Genomic DNA, 21,477 nt, shown 5'->3' on the forward strand with positions numbered 1-21,477 from the left:
AGGAAGAGACCAAGGCCCATAGCCTCCTTTAAGGGCATGCCTCCAATAGGCATAAAAACTCCCTTTAGGCCCCATTTCTATTGCCTCCCACTGCAGACCATGTCTTTTAACACATGAGACTTATGGGGACATTTCAGACCAAATTATAACAAGTGGAACTTTAGGGGAAGTGATTAAGTCACGAAGAATCCATCCTTATGAATGAGATTAATGTCCTTATAAAAGAGGTTCCAGGGAGCTGCCTGGCCCTTCTATCTCCTGGCATGTGAGAACGGTGATTTCACCTTTTGCTTTTTCTACCATGTAAGGACACAGCAACAAGGCATCATCTTGGGAACAGACAGAAAACCTCATCAGCCACTTGGTTTGTTGGCAGCTTGATCTTGGACTTCTCAACCTCCAGAACTGTGAGAAATAAAGTTTTGTTGTTTATAAATTACTCAATCTATGTGATAGCATCAAGAATGGACTATACCCTCTAACCTATTGAATTTTGTAGTGAGAACACAAAACGTACTCTTTGTATAGTGAGAACACAAAGACGTTTCAAAGTTTATAATAAATTGCTATATGTAGTCATCATGTTGTACAACAGAGTTCTTGAACGTATTCCTCTGATGTAACTGACGTTTTATATCCCTGCCTTACCCCAGCACAAATCTACTCTCTTTTTCTACGAGTTTGAGTTTTTTAGATTCCACATATAAGTGAGATCAGTTGTCTCTGACATACTGTTCCTGGCTTATTTAACTTAGCATGTCTTTCAGGCTTATCCATGTTGTCACAAATTACTTCCTTCTTTCTTAAGGCTGAATGATATTCCTTTGTGTATGTGTGTGTTTGTGTGTGAGAGTGAGAGAATATGTGTGCTGCTACACATATCACATTTTCTTTATCCATTCATCCCTTGATGAAAATATAGGTTGATTTCTTACCTAGGCTATTGTGAATAAGGCTACGGTGAACATGGGAGTGTACAAATCTCTTTGACATGCTGATTTCCTTTTCTTCACAGTAGTGGGATTACTAGATCATCTAGCAGTTCTATTTTTAATTTTTTTTTTGAGGAGCCACCATACTGTTTGTATACTGGCTATACTGATTTATACCCCCACCAACAATGTATAATGGTTACCTTATCTTCATATCCTCATCAATAGGTATCTTTCATCCTTTTGATAATAGAATAGAAAGCATAAAATGATAGTGTGATTTTAACTTGTATTTCCATGATTCTTAGGAATGTTGACCCCTTTTTCTTATACCTTTTGGTTATTTCTGTCTTTTGAAAAGTTTCTGTTCTGGACTTTTATTAACTTCAAAAATTTTTTTTTTAAGTTTTCTCCTTTCTTAGTTATTGATAGACCTTTATTTTATTTCTATGTGGTGCTGAGAATCAAACCCAGTGCCTCACACATGCTAGGCAAGTGTTCTACCACTGTGCTGTGCTGTAGCTCAGCCCCTTTTGTTGATTTTTAAATATCAGGTTACTTGTTTCTATGGGAAGATTTTATACATTGTTTCAATTATATTAATTATGGCAATAGTTTAAGACTCTTTGAGTTAACTCTTCTAATTATATTTTTCTAAAGTTTTGTTCTTTTCAACATTTACAAAATCATAGGCATTGAGTATTTGATAGGGTTCTCTTAAGAATGCTTGTTTCTTTCTTCTGTCTTTCCTCTTCTCTATTGTCCCACTCTTTTCTTGGCACTGACAATTTGGTGATTGAACCCAGGGGTGCTTTACTACTGAACTATGTTCCCAATTCAGTTTATTTTTATTTTGAGACAGAGTCACACTAAATTACACACTGGCTTCAAACTTGCATTCCCCCTGCCTCAGCCACCTGAGTCACTGGGATTATAAGTCTTATGTTTTAATCTGTTCTTTGTCTTGGTTAAATTCCCCTTTTATTCAGAGAATTAGTTGTATCTTCTTCATTCTCTTGATAAATCTTGTCAGTGGTTTATTTATATTGTTAGTTGTTTTGAAAAACAACTTTTGTCTTTGTTGGTCTCTATAGAATCTTTGTATTCTATTTCACTTTTAGTCATCTTTCCTTCTATTTTCTTTTGATGTATTGTTCCATTCTTTTCTCAATACCTTAAAATGAGTATTTACCTCATTAATTTTTAAGACTTTGTTAAATTTCCTAAAAGCATTTTTTTTTTTGCATTTCACAGATTTTTCTAAGGCACCAGTTCTAGGAAGTTTTTGTTATTTGTATTTTTTTAAATTATGAATTATTTTGGTTCTAAAATGTTTTTAAAAAGTGTTTTATAGATTTTGAAGTATGCAGAGGGTTAATTTTTTTGTTTCTGTAACCAGCTTCTAACCTATTTGCATTAATGTCAGACATAATGTTGCATATGATAATTTGTATTTGAAATTTTGGGGGGCTTTCTTTATCTTTTTGTACTGGGGATTGAACTCAGGGGCACTCAACCACTGAGCCACCTCCCCTAGCCTATTTTGTGTGTGTGTGTGTGGTGCTGGGGATCAAACTCAGGGCCTTATTCATGCAAGGCAAGTGCTCTACCAATTAAGCTGTATCCCCAGGCCCTATTGGGGCTTTCTTAATGGCCTAGTGCATGAATAATTTTTGAAGATATTGGACTAGAGATGTAACATCAGTGGTATAGTCTTGCTAGCATGTATGAGGCCCTGGTTCAAACCTCAACATTGCAAAAAAAAAAAAAAGAGTGAAAAAAATTAAAATATTCCAAAAGTGCTTGATAAAAATATAAATCCTCTAATTGTTGCACACAGAACTCATTTGCATTAGGTTGCTTATTAATCCTACTGAGCAGTTTTTCTGTATCTGTTGCTTTTTGTCTGTTAGCAATAATGAAGAGTGATTGCTTAAAATTTCTTATACTAATGATGGATTTATGTATTCATTTATTTATGCATAATTTCTTAATAATATGTATCCCTTTAAAATAGTATGTCTGGATTTTAAAAAATACAATCTCACTTTGTCTTTTCACTGTAAGCTTACTCAATTTATATTTATTGTTATTATTGAGATATTTGGATTTTCTACCACCTGAATTTGTTGTTTGGGGGTTGTCATCCCTTCCCCCTTTGACTTCTAGTTTTTAGCCCCTTTAAAAATTAATCTACTTATCCATTTCTCCTCATAAATAAAAATAAATGTAATACACTTTCACATCTCTTACACTTCACTCCCTTTAACTCCTATCACATTGATGCTATCTAGACTTAATTATGGAGTATTACAGTTTCTCTTTTTAATTTGGTCTTAGCTATATTTTTAAAATAACAAACTTTACCAAAGCTGTTGATCTGCTGATCACTTTTACTCTTTCTCTCTCTCTCTCTCTCTCTCTCTCTCTCTCTACATATATATATATATATATATATATATATATATATATACACACACAGACACACACACACACACACACACACACACAATAACTTTTATTATATATATATATATATAATCCAACATCTCATGGATTGTTTTTTGCTTGGGGGTTTTGTTTTTATTTTGAGGGTTTTGTTTGTTTGTTTGATGTCATGGAATGAACCCAGGGGTGCTTAACCACTGAGTCTCATTAGCAGCCCTTTAAAAAAAATTGGGCTGGGGATGTGGCTCAAGCGGTAGTGCGCTCGCCTGGCATGCATGCAGCCCGTGTTCCATCCTCAACACCACATACAAACAAAGATGTTGTGTATGCCGAAAACTAAAAAATAAATGTCAAAATTCTCTCTCTCTCTCTCTCTCTCTCTCTCTCTCTCTCTCTCTCTCTTAAAAAATATTTTAAAAAAAATTTTGAGACTGTTGTTTAGGGCCTAAGTTGCTGAGCTACTCTCTATCCCCAGCTGCCACATAGGAACTCAGCACCCCTTAGCTTTTAAACAATGAGAATGTGGAGATGTGGCAAGCCAGCCATGGGCTGTGTGTGTGTGTGTGTGTGTGTGTGTGTGTGTGTGTGTGTGAACTATAAGCATTGAGCACACAAAATGGACTGAACTAATGTTGCCCCTCTGTTTGGGCAGGCAATGTAAGCATCTTTTCCATCGCTCTGCCTATGATCCCCACACAGTACATGAGATGGACCTGGCCTTCCTAGATGTCAGTCAACCTGCTGACAGCAAAACATCACAAAGCTAGACTCAATCCCCTGAAACCTGACCCTTTGCCTCATTTGAATGGCTTCTCCCCAATAAAAGTGTTCAGCACGTTCTCCTCACTCTCTTTCTTGCCTGCCTTGCCCCCTTGTGGGAGCTACAGCTCAGGAGCAGTCACTGAACCCAAAGATAAGGTACTTTCTGTGTCTGTGTCTTTATTTATTCCCCAAATTCATTTGGTGTGACCCTGACCAGTTTAGTCATGTGATGTGACATTTCTCCAACTCCCATTTCGGCTGCCCAAGTCATTGGAATTATAGGCTTGTGCCACCATGCCCAGCTTTTTTCTTTTTTCTTTTTCTTTTTTTTTTTTTTTTGGACTAGGGATTGAACACTCAGGGGCACTCAGCCACTGAGCCACATCCCTAGGCCTATTTTGTATTTTATTTAGAAACAGGGTCTCACTGAATTGCTTAGTGCCTCACTTTTGCTGAGGCTGGCTTTGAACTCAGAATCCTCCTGCCTCAGCCTCCTGATCCACTGGGATTACAGGCCTGCAACACCCCACCCAGTCAAGCCCAGCTATTGATACGATTTCTTAAGTACTCTTCAGGCTTTCTAATGCTTCTTGATTCCATATTGACAAGTGATACTTATCTAGGAAATTGCTTACTTAATCTATGTTTTCAAATTTATTGGCATACAGTTTATTGGCATAGTTTTGTAATCTTTTTAATTTCTGCTGAGTGTTTTTTCATTACTAATATTATTTATTTTGCTTCTTTTCTCATAAACACTCTTGCCAAAGGTTTGCCTATTTTATTAGTCTTTCCAAAGAACCAACTTATAGCTTTGTTGATCTTCTCTATTTTATCGATTTCATTAATGCCTGCTTTGATCCTTATTTCTTTCCTTCAATTTTCTTTGGGTCTATTCTGCCAATTTCTTTTTCTAACTTAATTTGTATGCTTAGCTCATTAATTTTCAGCCTTCCTGCTTTTCTAATGTAAACATTCAAAAATAGAAATTTCAATCTAGGGATATAGTTCTATGGTAGAGTCTCAGGGTTTGCTCTCCAGCACCACAAAAAAGAAAGAGAGAAAAGAAATTTCCCTATGCTTTTGTTACATTTCACAAGTTTTTTGTTTGTTTGTTTGTTTGTTTTGTTTTACATGTTGATGGACCTTTATTTTATTCATTTATTTATATGAAGTGCTGAGAATCAAACCCAGTGCCTCACACATGATAGGCAAGCACTCTACCCAGAGCCACAACCCCAGGCCACTTTCACAAGTTTTGACTGAGTACTTTCTTTGTGGGTAACTCTGAGCATTTACAAGTTCCCCACTTTGACAATACTCTTATTCATAAATTCTTTTTTTTTAAAGAGAGAAGGAGATATTCAGGAGATGTACCACAATTGACTTGATTGTCTATTGTTTTTATTAACTTTAAATGTATCTCATATATCTCTATTGTGAATAAAGCTGCTATAAACATAAAAAAAGAGAGAAGGAGAGAGGGAGAGAGAGAGAGAGAGAGAATTTTCATATTTTATTTTTTAGTTATCGGTGGACACAACATCTTTGTTTGTATGTGGTGCTCAGGATCGAACCCAGGCTGCACGAATGACAGGCGAGCGCGTTACCGCTTGAGCTACATTCCCAGCCCCTCATAAATTCTTATTAATGGTGTTTAAATGGGTTTAATTTTAACTTTTCATCAAAGAATAACATGTATACACAAAGAACATATCATCGATGGATTTTCACAAACTAAATGCAACCATGTCACCAACAAGATCAAAAGGCAGAATTTTACCAGCCCTCTGAAGCTATCTGTACACTTTTTTCCAATCTCTACCCTTCCCCAAGAGTAAACACTATTTTGATGTCCAATAGCATAGATCTATATGCTTTTGTATTTAATATAAGAGGAATCATACAGTATGAAAGCTATTTTGTCTGGCTTCTTTCACTTGACCTTCTATTTGTGAGATTCTTTCATATGGTTGCATGGAAACATAGTTTGTGAATTGTCATTCCTATAGATAGTTTATTGAATGAATATACCACAATTTCCTTATTCTATTGTTAATGAACATTTGGGTAGTTTCCAGTTTGGATTATTGTGAAAATTCCAGTATTTATTTCCTGTTAAACACAGGCATGCATTTCCATTACAGGAAAGAAATTATTGGGTCATAGGATATTTGTGTATGCAGTTTAGTTGGTATGGTCAAACATTTCCCCAAAGCTCCTGGACCAGTTTATACTCTGCCAACAAATAGGTAGGGTTGGGTTTTGTTTTGTTTTGTTTTGTTTCTGTATGGTGCTGAGGATGGAACCCAGGGCCTCATGAATGCTAGCAAGTACTCTACCACTGAATTATATGGCCAGTCCAATTTTTTTCACATTTTTATTGGTACATAATATTTGTACATTATGATGGGATTTGTTATTACACATTAGTACCTGCACACAATATAACAATATAATTTGATCAATATCCTCCCCAGCACTTCCCCACTCCCTTTCAGCCTGCCATTCCCTGTTCCCTTTCCTCTATTCTACTGATCTCCCTTTGCTTTTCATGAGACCCCTCCACACCTTTCTTTTCCTTTTGGTTGGTTCTACTGGTTTCTAACTTAAGTGCATTTTGGTCAACAAATGTGATTCATATATTACTAATTCTTTGAAATTTGTGAAGAATTGCTTACTGTTCAATTTTCCACAACCTTTTATGTGTGCTTGAGAACCCCTTTCATCAACTTCTTTAATTTCTTACTTACCCTTCCCATAGTTTTTTTATACAAGTAGACAAATTCACTGGTGGGAAGAGTACTGAGGACTGAACCAGGGACATTCTACCTATTACTGAGCTATATCCTCAGACCTTCTTTTTTTTCTGTTTTGAAACAGGATCTCACTAAGTTGCCAGGGCTGGCCTCAAACTTACAATCCTCTTGTCTCAGCTTCCTGAGTACTTGGAATTACAGACATGTGTCACCACACCCAGCAAATTCACATATTTTAATATCTCTTTTTATTACAAAAATGTCTACCACCATATTTTGTACTTACAAGATGCTCTATTTTTATAAACTTCTTTTTTATTACTTTTGCTGTCTCATTTTGGATTAACTAAGAATCTTTCCAGTCTTTCCCTGTGATGAGAATGGTATAATCTCTTTGTATTTTTGCTAATCATCCTTAAAATTAACTCATGCCCTTGTTTAATGTCTAAAGGTAATTAGTATGTCAACTTCCCTCTAAACAAAAATGTTTATTAGCTACCTGCTATTTGCTCAGGACTGTTGTAAGAATCTTTCTTATCATGAGTGATTTAAGGCTTAAGAGATTTTAGTAATTTGTTCAAGTTTACACAGGTACATTGTAAGATACATTATTAAGACAGATAGATCACAAGACTGGGATTCAAGCCCTAATAGTCTGGTGCATATTCTGTGCTCTTTTACACAATACTGTATTTCACCTGGAATACTTGAGTTAAAATCTATTGAAGGTAAAATTCTCTGTTTTCATTTATCAGAAAGTAGATTTATGTGATAATAGCATAATTTAGATTGGTGGTTATTTTCTTTCACCACTTAGAATATATCATACCACTGATTTTTAGTTCTCATGTAACTTAACAAAAAGTTTGCTCTCAGTGTAATCGTCATACCCTCTGTAAGAAAATTATCTTTTCCCTTGTCTTGATGATGGAAATTTCTTTTTGTCTTTAGTGTTATACAGTTGTACCAAGACACATCTAAGTGAATTTCTTTTTGAAAATTCTGTTTGGGATTCACTGTGTCTCCTGAATCTAAAGATTTATGTCTTCATCAATTCTAGAAAATTATTTGGCAGAATCTCTTTGAATAATGTGACTCTCTCCTTCTATTTTTCTCACCTGGAACTCTAATAAGATGTATATTTGACCTTCTGATCCTATTTTTACTAATTGATATTTGTAATGGCTAGTTTTATGTGTTGTCAAATTGTCTGGTTATGGGGGACAATTATTTGATTAAACATTATTTATGAGTGTGTCTGTGAAGATGTTTCTGGATAAGAATGACATTTGAATCAGTAAACTGAGTAAAGAATACAACCCTCCTAATGTGGGTGGGCATCATTCAATTCACAAGGGCCTGAGTGAAACAAAAAAGATGGAGAAAGGAAGAATTTGCTCTCTGCTTTACTGTCTAAGCTAGAATATTAGTCTCCTCCTGCCCTGGAACTGAGACTTACCCCACCAGCATTATTGTTTCTCCACCCTTCACGTTTGGACTATAGCTAAATCACCAGTTTTCTGGGCCTCCAGCTTGCAGATTAGTCACAAAATTTGGCATTGTTATTGTTTTATTCAGTCAACATTTACTCAGTCAATACATGAAATAATGTTTCATTTGGTTTTCATAATTTTAAAAGTCATTTGCATTTCTTTTCCTTTGATCAACATGTGTATTTCCTGAGGGTGTGTAGATATTTTCTTTATTAACTTTTAAGAGGTTTTTATATACTAAGAAAAATTAGCCATTAGTCACTCTTGTGCAAATCTATTTTTCAGAAATGATCTGTTTTTTTCTTGACTTTGTTTATGGTATTTTTTACAGTACAGCCATTTCAAACTGATAGGTAGTTAGAGCTAACAATCTTTTACATTGTGGTTTTAGATTTGGGATGTTGCATTAAAAAGCTTTCTTCATTCCAATTCATGAAAAAAATTATTTTTAAAAATTCTAAGCCTGATTATTTGGGGACTATTTTTCTGTTTTGTTTTTGTTTTTTGTTTTGTTTGTCTGTGTTTCTTTGTTTTGTTTTGGTTTTGGTCTTAAGCTTTTTGAGTTCTCTATCTATTCTGGCTAACAATCCCTTACTGGAGAAGCAGCTGGCAAAGTTCTCCAATTCTGTAGGCTCTCTTTTCATGCTCTTAATTGTTTCCTTTGCTGTGCAGAAGCTTTTTAATTTGATGCCATCCCACTCATTGATTCTTGGTCTTATATCTCATGATTTAGGGGTCTTGTTAAGCAAGTTTGTCCCTGGGTCAGGATGTTAAAGTGTTGAGCCTATATTTTCTCCCAGCAGTTGCTAAATTTCTGGACTAATTCCTAGGTTTTTGTGCAGGGTGAAAGATAGGGATCGAGTTCATTCATCCATATGTGGATATCTAGTTTTCCCAGCACCATTAGCTAAAAAGGCTTTCTTTTTTCCTCTGTATGTTTTTGACACTTTTGTCAGGTATCAGATGACTGTATCTATATGAATTTGTATCTGTGTCTTATATTTTAGTTCATCAGTTTTCATGTCTGTTTTGATACCAATACCATGCTGGTTTTGTTACTATTGCAATATAATATAATTTGAAATTCAGTATTGTGATGCCACCAGCATCATTCTTCTTGCTCAGGATTACTTTAGCTATTCTGGGTATTTTAGACTTCCAAATAAATTTTAGGACTGCTGTTTCTAGTTCTATGAAGAATGTCATTGGTATTTTGGTGGGGATTGCATTGAGTAGGTGTAAATAACCCCAATTAACAAATGGGCAAAAGTTCTAAATGGGCACCTCTCAAAAGAAGAAACACAAAGGACCAACAAATATATGAAAAAATGTTCAACACCCCATTAGCAATTGGGAAAATGCAAATAAAAACTACATTGATATTTTTATCTCACTCTTGTTAGAATGGCAGTCATCAGAATAAAAACTATAATAAATGCAGGAAAGGTTGTGAGGAAAAAAGTGTATTCATACATTTTTGGTGTAAATGCAAATTAGTTCATCCACTCTGGAAAGCAGTATGGAGATTCCTCAGAAAGACTAGGAATAGAAACACTATGTGACTCAGCTATCTCAGTCCTTGGCATTTATCCAAAAGAACTAAAATCAGCATACCACAGTGATACAGGCACATCATGTTTATAGAAATCAGGGAAAGAAGGTAGATCAGTGGAGCTGAGGAAGGAGATTGAGGGAAGGGTGGAGGGACAGCAAAAGGAAGAATGGTAGAACGGATAGAATGAAATTGACCAAATTATGCTATGTACATATATGAATATACCACAGTGAATTTTACTTTTGTGTATATCTATAAATTACTAATTTTTTAAAAAAATATATAAATAAGTAGAAAAAAGACTAGCAGAGTAGCGGAAGGGAAACAGGGAGATACGAGGAGAGGGAAAAGTACTGGGGACTGAAGTGGAGCAAATAATAGTCCATGCATGTATGATTATGTCAGAATAAACCCCAATGTTATGTATAACTATAATACAATAATAAAAACATAAAGAAAGAAACAATAATGTCAGAAAAAGAACACCTATAGGGGTTTGGGTTATAGCTCAGTTGTTACGTGCTTGCCTCACATGCACAAGGCCCTGGGTTTAATCCCCAGCACCACAAAAAAAAAAGAAAAGAAAAGAAAAGAAAAAGAACACTTATAATCCCAGTGACTTGAGAGATTAAGATGGGAGGATCATAAATTCCAGGTCAGCCTTGGCCCCTCAGCAACTCAGTGAGACCCTGTCTCAAAATCAAAAATACAAAGAACAAGGGAGGGCTGGGGTTGTGGCTCAGTGTAGAGCTCTTGCTTAACACATGTGAGGCACTGGGTTTGATCCCCAGCACCACAGAAAAAAACCTAAAAAATAAAATAAAGGTATATATATTTAAAAAGGGGGGATGTAGCTCAGTGGTAAAGAATCTCTGGGTTCAATCCCCAGGATGGAAAAAAAAAACTACTACATTTTTGTCCCATGCCTTTGTGATTTAACATATGTTTTTAATAGTGAATGTATTTAGAATTTCTTTTGGTGTAAAGTATAAATTCATATCAAAATTTAATTTTTACAAATAACCAGCCAATTGTCTTAAAGAAATTCTCTCATTAGTTTATCAAATAAGCAATTTTTTATCCTGTTCCAAAACTCCTTTTTTCATATACTACCTACATAGTTAGGCCAAATTCTCCTGCTCCACTGATCAGTTTCTTCACTAAATAACAGAGTGTTATATTATTTCTTAAATACCTGTCCTGTTTTGTAACTATCTGATCATCTGATGAATCCAAAGGAAAAATGTATTCACAATTAAACTTTTCTGTTTATTCTTATTTCCTCATGCTCACACATGTTGATTCCCAGGGTATTCCTTTCAATAAACTCCCTGCATACAAATTTTCATCTCAGAGTCTGTTTCCCAGGCATCCTAACCTAAGACATGGAGAGAGAGATGACTTGCACATCCTCAGGAAATAGCCCATGAACCTTATTTTACCCAACAGATATTTAAGAAATATTAGGCATCAGAGAATTTCAGATTATATTCCATACAAGTACCTGAAGTTTTCTTTTGAAAATAAAACTTCCATCTATGTACTTATGAAAACTAGGATCCCTAACAAGTTATTAATCCTTGATAAGATGTATTTCGATGATTACCACTGGATGTTTTCTGAACATGCGTTACAAAAAATGCACTGTGCTGGGTACCACTTACATACAGCATCACATTTCATAATGGCAAGAGATAGATATTACTTCCATTTTACAGAAAAGAAAATAAGTTGTTGTAGACTGGATGCTTGCATTTCCCAAAATTTGTATGTTGAAACCTAACCCCCAATAAGAGAGTAATTGGAGGTAGGACTTTGGAAGGTGATTGGGTCAGGAGGGTATAACCCTCATGAGTGCACTTAGTGCCATTTCTTTGGCTAGGCACAGGGGTACCAGGGATTGAACTCAGGGGTACTTGAATACTGAGATAGGGTCTCACTGAGTTGCTAAGTGCCTCACTATTGCTGAGGCTGGCTTTGAACTCCCCATCCTCCAGCCTCAGCCTCCCAAATTGCTGGGATTATAGGCGTGCACCACTGTGCCTGGCTAGATTCATGCCTTATTAACAGAAGTTCCAGAGAGTGCCCTTGCCCCTTCTGCCACGTGTGGCACAGCCCACATGTGGCACAGCAAGAAGATGGCAATCTATGAACCAGAGAATGCACCCTATCCAGACACCGAATCTTCTGGCATCTTGATCTCAGACTTCCCAGTCTCTAGAAGTGTGAGAAATAAATTTCTGTTTTTTACAAGCCACCCAGTTTATGACATTTAGTTATAACTACATTTTATAAAGTTTATGATATTTAGTTATAGTTGCCCAAACAAAGACAAGAATGTTCTGACCTCTTATCAGTAATCACAGTAATAAAACTTGTTTGATTTGCTAAAACCAGATCTATGTGACTCTGAAGACAATGCTTTTTTCCCTGCTGTAAAAAAAAGCAAAAAAAAAAATCAAACATTTGGAGCTGGGGTGTGTGTGGCTCAGAGGTAAAGTGCTCACCTATCATGCTTGAAGCACTGGGTTCGATCCTCAGCACCTCATAAATATAAAATAAAGACATTGTGTCCACCTATAACTAAAAAATAAATATTTTAAAAAATCAAATATTTGACATAGTTCTTATCTATTTAGATGGTATTCTAATTCCAATTTGTGAGTTTGATCAATTAATGAATCAAAAAGCCTTTAATTGCGAGTTCAAAGCCAGCCTCAGCAAAAAGCGATGCACTAAGCAAAGTAAAACCCTGTCTCTAAATAAAATACAAAATAAGGTTGGGGATGTTACTTAGTGGTTGAGTTTGCCCTTGAGTTCAATCCTGGTACAAAAAGAAAAAAAATGCCTTTAAAATTGACACATCAGTAGAGGAATAATTTAGGGTTTTAATAAAAATGCTATATCAATTAGATAGTGCAGAGAAAAGGCAACTCCAGAGCCACACAAGAAAAGGCTTGAATTGCAGCCACTCTGAGTCTGGCTGAGCACCCTCTGATTCTTTCAGAGCACAAGAGGGCTTGTGAGGTGCTTCTCCAATGTCATCTCCCATTTCCTTCCCTATCTCCTCTGAAAGGCTATCATGAGACAGACAGTTCACTTTTTTCTAGGTTCTGATGATGTCTGAGACTCTCTGCTCTGCCTGCCTCAGAAGAAAGGTGCAGAAAATAAGATCACTTAGATGCAATTTAGAATTGGCTTCTCCTTAATGGAGTATCCCACAAATTGCATTTCAGTGTGTGGTCCCTTTTGTTTTGTTGTGTCCTTTTTGAGGTATGGAATAAAGAACATAGAGTAACTTTTGTTCTTTCCCTGTCTATGTAAGTAATAAACTGACTGAATCTAGAAATAGTTCATTATACCTTTATCACCAAATCAGTCAGGTCATGGCATTAGGGAAAAAAAGGATATCTTGATCGCTGCCTTCCACCATACTTAAAGTCAGTTCACAATGGATTGTAAACCTAAATGTGAATAAAATAACAGAGATTCTAATTTCTCAGGACTTCTTTGTGCTGCAGTTGTGGCTCTGTGATAGAGCACTTGCCTAGGGTGTTAGTTAGCCTTTTATCACTGTGACAAATACATGAGAAAAACAACTTAGAGGAAGAAAGGTTTATTCTGGTTCACAGTCACAGAGGTTTCAGTCTTTGGTCAGCCAAGTCTATTTCTCTTGGCCCAAAGTGAAGCAGAACATTGTGGAGAAAGTGGCAGAGGAATGCTTCTCAGCTCATGGCAGCTGAGAACAGATAAAGAAGAGTCAGGAACAAGCTATGAACCCTGAGTGTACACTGCCAGTGACTTATTTCCTCCAACCTTGCCCCAACTGCCTATAGTTTCCACGACCTTCCAGTAGTCCATTCAGCTCCCCATGAATTAATCCATTGATGAGGTCAGAACCCTAATGATTCAAGCACATTCTGTACTTTCTCAAAGCCCCACCTCTGAACATTGTTGCACTGGGGACCAAGCCTTCAGTACATGAGCCTCTTAGGGATATTTCAGATCCAAACGATAACGCCTAGAATGCATGATGTCCTGGATTCAATTCTTGGCACCACAAAGCAAACGAACAAAAAGTCTACTTTGACCCATGGCTTATTTATCAGTGTGTTGTTTATAAGTGGTCACAGTGTCTTTATGTGGTGCTGAGGATCAAACCCAGTGCCTCATGAATGCAAGGAGAGTGCTCTACCTCTGAACCACAGCCCCAGCCCTATATTTCTGTTTTTAATCTTTACTTTAACTCTATTGTGGTTGGAGAACATATGAATATACTTTGCATGATTTCTATTCTTTCAGTTTATTCAGGTGTGTTTTATTGTCCAGAATATTGTCTTATCTAGGTGGCTATTTCATGTGAGCTTGAGAAAAATGTACATTCTGGGGACTGGGATTGTGGCTCAGTGGTAGCACGTGCGAGGCCCTGGGTTCAATCCTCAGCACCACATGAAAATAATATAAAGATATTTTAAAAAAAGAAAAGTACATTCTGTTGTTGTTAGATGAAATATATGTAAACATCAATAACGACCGAGTTGATTGATGCCACTGCTCAGTTCATCTATATCCTTACTGATTTTTTGCCTGCTTTAGCTATCAATTATTGAAAGAGACATGTTAAAATATCCAGCTACAATAATGAAGGAAAAACAATCTATAACCCTGTGATTAAGTTTCGGTCTCTTAGTGGGCCGCTGTCATTGGGGCTATGATCCCTTTTTCGCTCTTGAGAGAGGAAAGCAAGAGAAGGTTACAGCATCCTTCGTTTCAGGTAAGGCTACAGTAGTCCTTTATATCGCTAAATAGACCCTAATTATGAAAAAAATGCTGTGGGTGTATTTTATTTTTTTATTGGTTGTTCAAAACATTACAAAGCTCTTGACATATCATATTTCATACATTTGATTCAAGTGGGTTATGAACTCCCATTTTTACCCCATATACAGATTACAGAATCACATCGGTTACACATCCACGTTTTTACATATTGCCATACTAGTGTCTGTTGTATTCTGCTGCCTTTCCTATTCTGTACTATCCCCACTCCCCTCCCCTCCCATCTTCTCTCTCTACCCCATCTACTGTAATTCATTTTTCTCCCCTGATTTTTTTCCCTTTCCCCTCACATCCTCTTATATGTAATTTTGTATAATAATGAAGGTCTCCTTCCATTTCCATGCAATTTCCCTTCTCTCTCCCTTTCCCTCCCACCTCTCGTCCCTGTTTAATGTTAATCTTTTTCTCATGGTCTTTCTTCCTGCTCTGTTTTTAGTTGCTCTCCTTATATCAAAGAAGACATTTGGTATTTGTTTTTTAAGGATTGGCTAGCTTCACTTAGCAAAATCTGCTCTAATGCCATCCATTTCCCTCTAAATTCCATGATTTTGTCATTTTTTAGTGCTGAGTAATACTCCATTGTGTATAAATGCCACATTTTTTAAATCCATTCATTTATTGAAGGGCATCTAGGTTGGTTCCATAGTCTAGCTATTGTGAATTGTGCTGCTATGAACATCGTTGTAGCAGTATCCCTATAGTACGCTCTTTTAAGGTCTTCAGGGAATAGTCCGAAAAGGGCAATAGCTGGGTCAAATGGTGGTTCCATTACCAGCTTTCCAAGGAATCTCCATACTGCTTTCCAAATTGGCCGCACCAATTTGCAGTCCCACCAGCAATGTACAAGTGTACCCTTTTTCCCACATCCTCACCAGCACTTGTTGTTGTTTGACTTCATAATGGCTGCCAATCTTACTGGAGTGAGATGGTATCTTTTTTTTTTTAAGAGAGAGTGAGAGAGGAGAGAGAGAGAGAGAGAATTTTTTGATATTTATTTTTTAGTTATTGGCGGACACAACATCTTTGTTTGTACATGGTGCTGAGAATCGAACCCGGGCCGCACGCATGCCAGGCGAGCGCACTACCACTTGAGCCACATCCCCAGCCCCAGATGGTATCTTAGGGTGGTTTTGATTTGCATTTCTCTGGCTGCTAGAGATGGTGAGCATTTTTTCATGTACTTGTTGATTGATTGTATATCCTCCTCTGAGAAGTGTCTGTTCAGGTCCTTGGCCCATTTGTTGATTGGGTTATTTGTTTTCTTATTGCTTAATTTTTTGAGTTCTTTGTATACTCTGGATATTAGGGCTCTATCTGAAGTGTGAGGAGTAAAGATTTGTTCCCAGGATGTAGGCTCCCTATTTACCTCTCTTATTGTTTCTCTTGCTGAGAAAAAATTTTTTAGTTTGAGTAAGTCCCATTTGTTGATTCTTGTTTTTAACTCTTGTGCTATGGGTGTCCTATTAAGGAATTTGGAGCCCGACCCTGTGGGTGTATTTTAAAATTATGGCTTTTTTCTTTTCCCTGCAAAAATCATAAAAATCTTGCTTGACTTTTCACCGTGAGGATCTGGTGAAATTGCGAGAGGTAAAACTCAGAAAGTGTGACTTTCTAAGATTGCAGTCCTCAGGAGTTTCTCACATCCAAGCTCAACAAAACTCTTCCCCCAACATTTAATCAATATTACCAATTACTTAAGTATTCTTACCCATTTGCATTCCATCAGTTTGGGTCCTCAGCTATGATTTTCTGAATTCAGTTTTCACTCCCAAGTATGGGCTCATGCTTTAACCATGTAATCTCAATTCTCTGAGAGGTCCAAGAAAGGTCATTGGTTTTCAGTTTGTTCTGTTCTTGTTTCTGTCATAAGGACAATAATGATGATTTCCAAGCTCTTTACATCTAGAGCTAGAAATAAGGTCATTACTGCGACTATATCTAGTCATGTGGTTTCGAAGCCTGTGGAACTGATTTACAGGAGTTTAGAAAGATTTGGAGATGCAAGCTTGAGAAGCCCTAGAATGCTATAAGCTGAACTCAGTGGACAATTATGGTGTATGCTTAGAAGACCAGAATGCTGATAAGATTGCAGACAGTACACACTGTGCTCATGAAGTTTCAGATGATTCCATTGGGAACTGAACCATAGGCACTCATGTTACATTCTGTAGAACTTGTCTACATTTTGTCAATGTCCTGAGATTTTTTATAAGGTTAAATTTAAAGATGACAAACTAATTAATCTAGTGGAGGGATCTTCAAAGTAGCTCAGTATTCAGGCTTTACTGGCTGCTTTTTGCCAAGTATACAATGAGAATATAGAGAAGAGTAGAAAATTTTTAAAAACTTGTAGTTTGACCAGAAAAGCATGTGTAAAATTGGGGCCAAGGAAGATGTGGTTCCTGAAGAGATGAGTACCACTGAAGGGAGACCAAATACTTTGCAAGTAAACAATAGGAAAGATGCCTTGAGGATACCTCAGGAATTGAGCAGACCTCACCCTTCATAGGCATGAGGGTATAAATATAAAAACTCATTTGAAAGTCTTTTCTTTGAGAAGAGGGACTGGGGCTACCCTGCTTACACAGAAATGCCCAGGAAGTAGTTTCTTCAGAATTCTTTTCACTGTGTTCAGCTGCCCAGGCATTTAGAGACTGGTGCAGCCATGGTCCAAAGAAGGGCAGCTACTATTTTTGCTTGTAGCAGAACTTGGAATCCTCCACATGATGCTGGTTTTGCAGGAATGCAAAATGTTAAGAGTTACAGTGTTGTGGAGGCTGCCATTAAGATTTCAAAGGAAAACCTGGAAAGCCAGGCAATGTGTGTCAGGGTCTGAACCTCTGAAAGCAGCCCCTGAGAAGGTAATACGTGAAACTGTTGGTGTGACACTGAAGTTGTACTTAAGACCCCAGGAAGTTAGAGATGCCAAAAACATGGATCATCTGCTGAATGACAATTGGAATGGGAAAAAGGGAAACTTCCAGGGTACTGGTAATATTTTATATCTTGAGTCTGACAGTAGTTACTAGGGTGTGCTCACTTTGTAAAAATTCACTAAGCTGTTCCCTTATTATTTGCATAATTCTTTGTACACATGTTATTATTTAATAAAAAAAATATTCACCTGCACATCCCCAAAGGCATTTTTCACACTTCACAATTCAGAACTATATATTGACTGCATTTGTAGAGCTAAACATTCACATAATCTCATAATTTATGGTCTTTTATGAGGTCTTGTTCTACCCCCTCCCTTGACTCTGAAACCTAACAAGGAGGCAGGTCTTAACAAAACTATATTTCTTCATATGTTCTTCATATTCGTAGGGCTCCTCTAACCAGGGTAAAAACTGAAATTACAGCTGGAGTCTTTTCCATAAGCCTGTGTGAGCGCCTTTTAAATTTAGTGTAGTTTATCATGTATGAGAAAGCCTCTTCTTACAGGAGCCAACCTGTTCTTATTTTTTTTTCAAACTCTTCCTCTCTCTCTCCCCTGCCCCTTTCTATCTTTTCTCTTCCTTCCTTCCTTCCTTCCTTCCTTTCTTCCTTCCTTCCTTCCTTCCTTCCTTCCTTCCTTCCTTCCTTCCTTCCTTCCTTCCTTCCTTTCTTCTTTCTTTCTTCTTATAAACTATCTAGAAAACAAATGTGATAAAGCCAGGAAGAGACAGGCTGACGATCATGGTGTCCTGAGGCAAATAGCAAGTGGGAGGTTCACAGATTTGGGTGTTATTTCCAAATTCAAAAGGAAATGTTAAAATAAAATACACCGTTTTGTTTCTGTTGTGCTAAAGACACAATCAGATGGCCACAACAATCCAAGAACTGACATTGTACAAAAACATCTACATTACCCTTCAGATCCCCAAGGTTATATCAGCATGCCCTTTAAAGTAGTTCAGTCTACCTACCCCTAGTGTTGTCAGTTCAGTGAATGTCTTAGATTAGAAATTTTAAAGAGTTGCTACTAACACATGTCTGAAATCAATTATAATCATAAATCATAAACTGTGTATTTACACTCTCTCCTCCCATTTCCTTGCTCCTATGTGTTTTGTGTTTACAGTTACACTTTCAACTATGCATTTTTATATACAAAATCTCAGACTTCTTTCAACCTAGTGCCAAAAAGGAGTTCTGCCTCCACTTATTAACTTACAGACCTCATTTTAAATATGCTTTAGTTTTTTAATTTCTATAATACACTATATCTTTGACCACAAAAAAAGCTGAAAATGTTACACAATGACTAAAACAATTATGGCAAAACCTAAGCCTCCAAAGAAATTCACTTCTATTTCTCAGCTTTAATAAAGATTTGCTTATTCTTCTAAAAACAAAGAACCCAAGGCTTTGTTAGCATTATAAAGGAAAATTCTCAAAGGTTTTGAGACTCAATTGACTCCTCAAAAATCATGTTTTGCAATTTTTAATAGAAACATTGTACATGAGTTTAGTCCCTGTGAGGAAAGGACATCGAATATACTTGTATCTTCATTTTATTAAAAATTAGAAGATGATTTTAAGTTACAAAATAATTCTTTATTTTATAAAAGTTTCCATTATGTTAATCTTCAAAAATTAAAAAGTTATCTACTTTTGAGAAAAAAGTTATATAGTTTAACAAAAGATGATTTATACACACTATTTCAATCAGAGCTTACCAGGGAACATACTCCCCATATGTCTGTTTTTAAATATCTTCTTTTAATTCCTTCTGAAGCAGGAGATTTTTAAAAATATTTTTAATTTTGGGTGAACGCAGTACCTTTATTTTGTTTATTTATTTGTTTGTTTGTTTATTTTAATGTGGTGCTGAGGATTGAACCCATTGCCTCACACATGCCATGCACTCCACCTCTGAGCTACAACCCCAGCTCTGAAGCAGAAGATATTTTAATATTAAAACTGATTCAGTTTTATCTATTATTTCCAAAAAAAAAAAATATGCATTGGAATTTCAATATTAAAACAGAAATAAATACTAGAAGTGATATACTTACTTTTTTAGACATGGTCAAAACTATTCTTTCAAAGAACACTTACACAAGTAGTTATGTACTTTTTAAAATATTTTTTAGTTATACATGGACACAATATCTTTATTTTGTTTGTTTGTTTTTATGTGGTGCTGAGGATGGAAGCCAGTGCCTCACATGTGTAAGGCAAGTGCTCTGCCACTGAGCCACAACCCCAGCTCCAGTTACGTACTTTTTTAACAGAAAACACAGTTTTAAAATTGACCCTGATACAGGGCTTTCTTGGTATCAATGTAATCAGCTATGACAATAGGCTATACTAAGATTCTGTCAGAACTGACTTAAAAAATTTGGGTAAGATTAAAATTGAAAGTCTATGTTTTATTCTAGTTAGGCTGTAATAACAAAATACTATGAACTGGGTGACTTGACCAAGAAAAGGTAATTTCCCACAGTTCTGAATGCTAGGGAAGTCCAGAATCAAGGTGCTAACAAAGATGATTTTGTTCTGAGACATCTTCTCTTATAGGCATCAATCATCTTCCTGTATGCCCAAATGGCCTCTTCTTTTGTGTACATGCAGATGCAGCAAACTCTGGTCTCTCTTCTTCTTCTTATAAAGACATTTATCCCATCATGGGGGCTCCACAGTTCTGGTCTCATCTTACCCTAATTAATCTCCAAATGCCCTGTCTCCAAGTACCATCAAATTAGGGGTTAAAGGCTTCAACATCAATTTGGGAGGACAAAATTCAGTCCATAGCAGTCTGTTTCATTAGAAGACATTTGTGCTAATTCATTAAAATACATGTTAATAAAAACAATAATGCAAATGCATTAAATAAAAGACTAATAAAATTAAGTACTTATGCTATCATTTATAAAATATTTAATTCTTCAATTAAATATACACACACACATATTTAAAACATACAAGTACTTCTGTAACCTAAATGTCCAGTGGGTAACTAGAAGCATGATGAACCTTAGAATTTTCTTTCAGGTATGTGACTTCATAGGACATTGATTATTCAACCCTAAAAGAATCAGATTCCAAGAAGGATGAAGATGAAGCCAATACTTTTGCATAATATTCAAAAGCAAAAGTTGGCAATTAAGTGCTCGCTTCGGCAGCACATATACTAAAATTGGAACGATACAGAGAAGATTAGCATGGCCCCTGCGCAAGGATGACATGCAAATTTGTGAAGCCTTCCATATTTTTGAGGCCAATTTGGAAAGCAGTATGGAGATTCCTGAGAAAGCTGGGAATGGATCCACCATTTGACCCAGCTATCGCCCTTCTCGGACTATTCCCTGAGGATCTTAAAAGAGCGTACTATAGGGATACTGCCACATCAATGATTATAGCGGCACAATTCACAATAGCTAGTCTGTGGAACCAACCTAGATGCCCTTCAATAGATGAATGGATAAAAAAAATGTGGCATCTATACACAATGGAGTATTATGCAACACTAAAAAATGACAAAATCATAGAATTTGCAGGGAAATGGATGCCATTAGAGCAGATTATGCTAAGCGAAGCTAGCCAATCCTTAAAAAACAAATGCCAAATGTCTTCTTTGATATAAAGAGAGCAACTAAGAACAGAACAGGAAGGAAGAGCATGAGGAAAAGACTAACATTAAACAAAGACGAGAGGGGACAGAGAAAGGGAAAGAGAAGGGAAAGCATATGGAAAAGGTAGGA

The 21,477-nt window shown here is 36.4% G+C and overlaps 1 protein-coding gene and 1 non-coding gene across 3 annotated transcripts in view; both read left to right on the forward strand.

Moving 5' to 3' along the window:
• The window catches only part of LOC143388433 (uncharacterized), a 64,524-nt gene that overhangs the window by 13,376 nt on the left and 29,671 nt on the right, over window positions 1–21,477 (forward strand). For both annotated transcript variants that reach the window (XR_013089999.1, XM_077108199.1), the window contains exon 2: window positions 309–407. Coding sequence is in view for 1 of the 2 variants with exons in the window: in XM_077108199.1 (XP_076964314.1) it covers window positions 309–407 (99 nt within the window). In the remaining variant the exon portion in view is untranslated. The remainder of the gene's footprint in view (window positions 1–308; window positions 408–21,477) is intronic.
• On the forward strand, window positions 20,883–20,989 carry LOC143388144 (U6 spliceosomal RNA). The gene has a single exon (XR_013089949.1). It is a non-coding gene; the product is annotated as a U6 spliceosomal RNA (small nuclear RNA).

The sequence above is a fragment of the Callospermophilus lateralis genome, unplaced genomic scaffold, assembly GCF_048772815.1.
Source record: "Callospermophilus lateralis isolate mCalLat2 unplaced genomic scaffold, mCalLat2.hap1 Scaffold_193, whole genome shotgun sequence".
Classification (NCBI taxonomy): Eukaryota; Metazoa; Chordata; class Mammalia; order Rodentia; family Sciuridae; genus Callospermophilus; species Callospermophilus lateralis.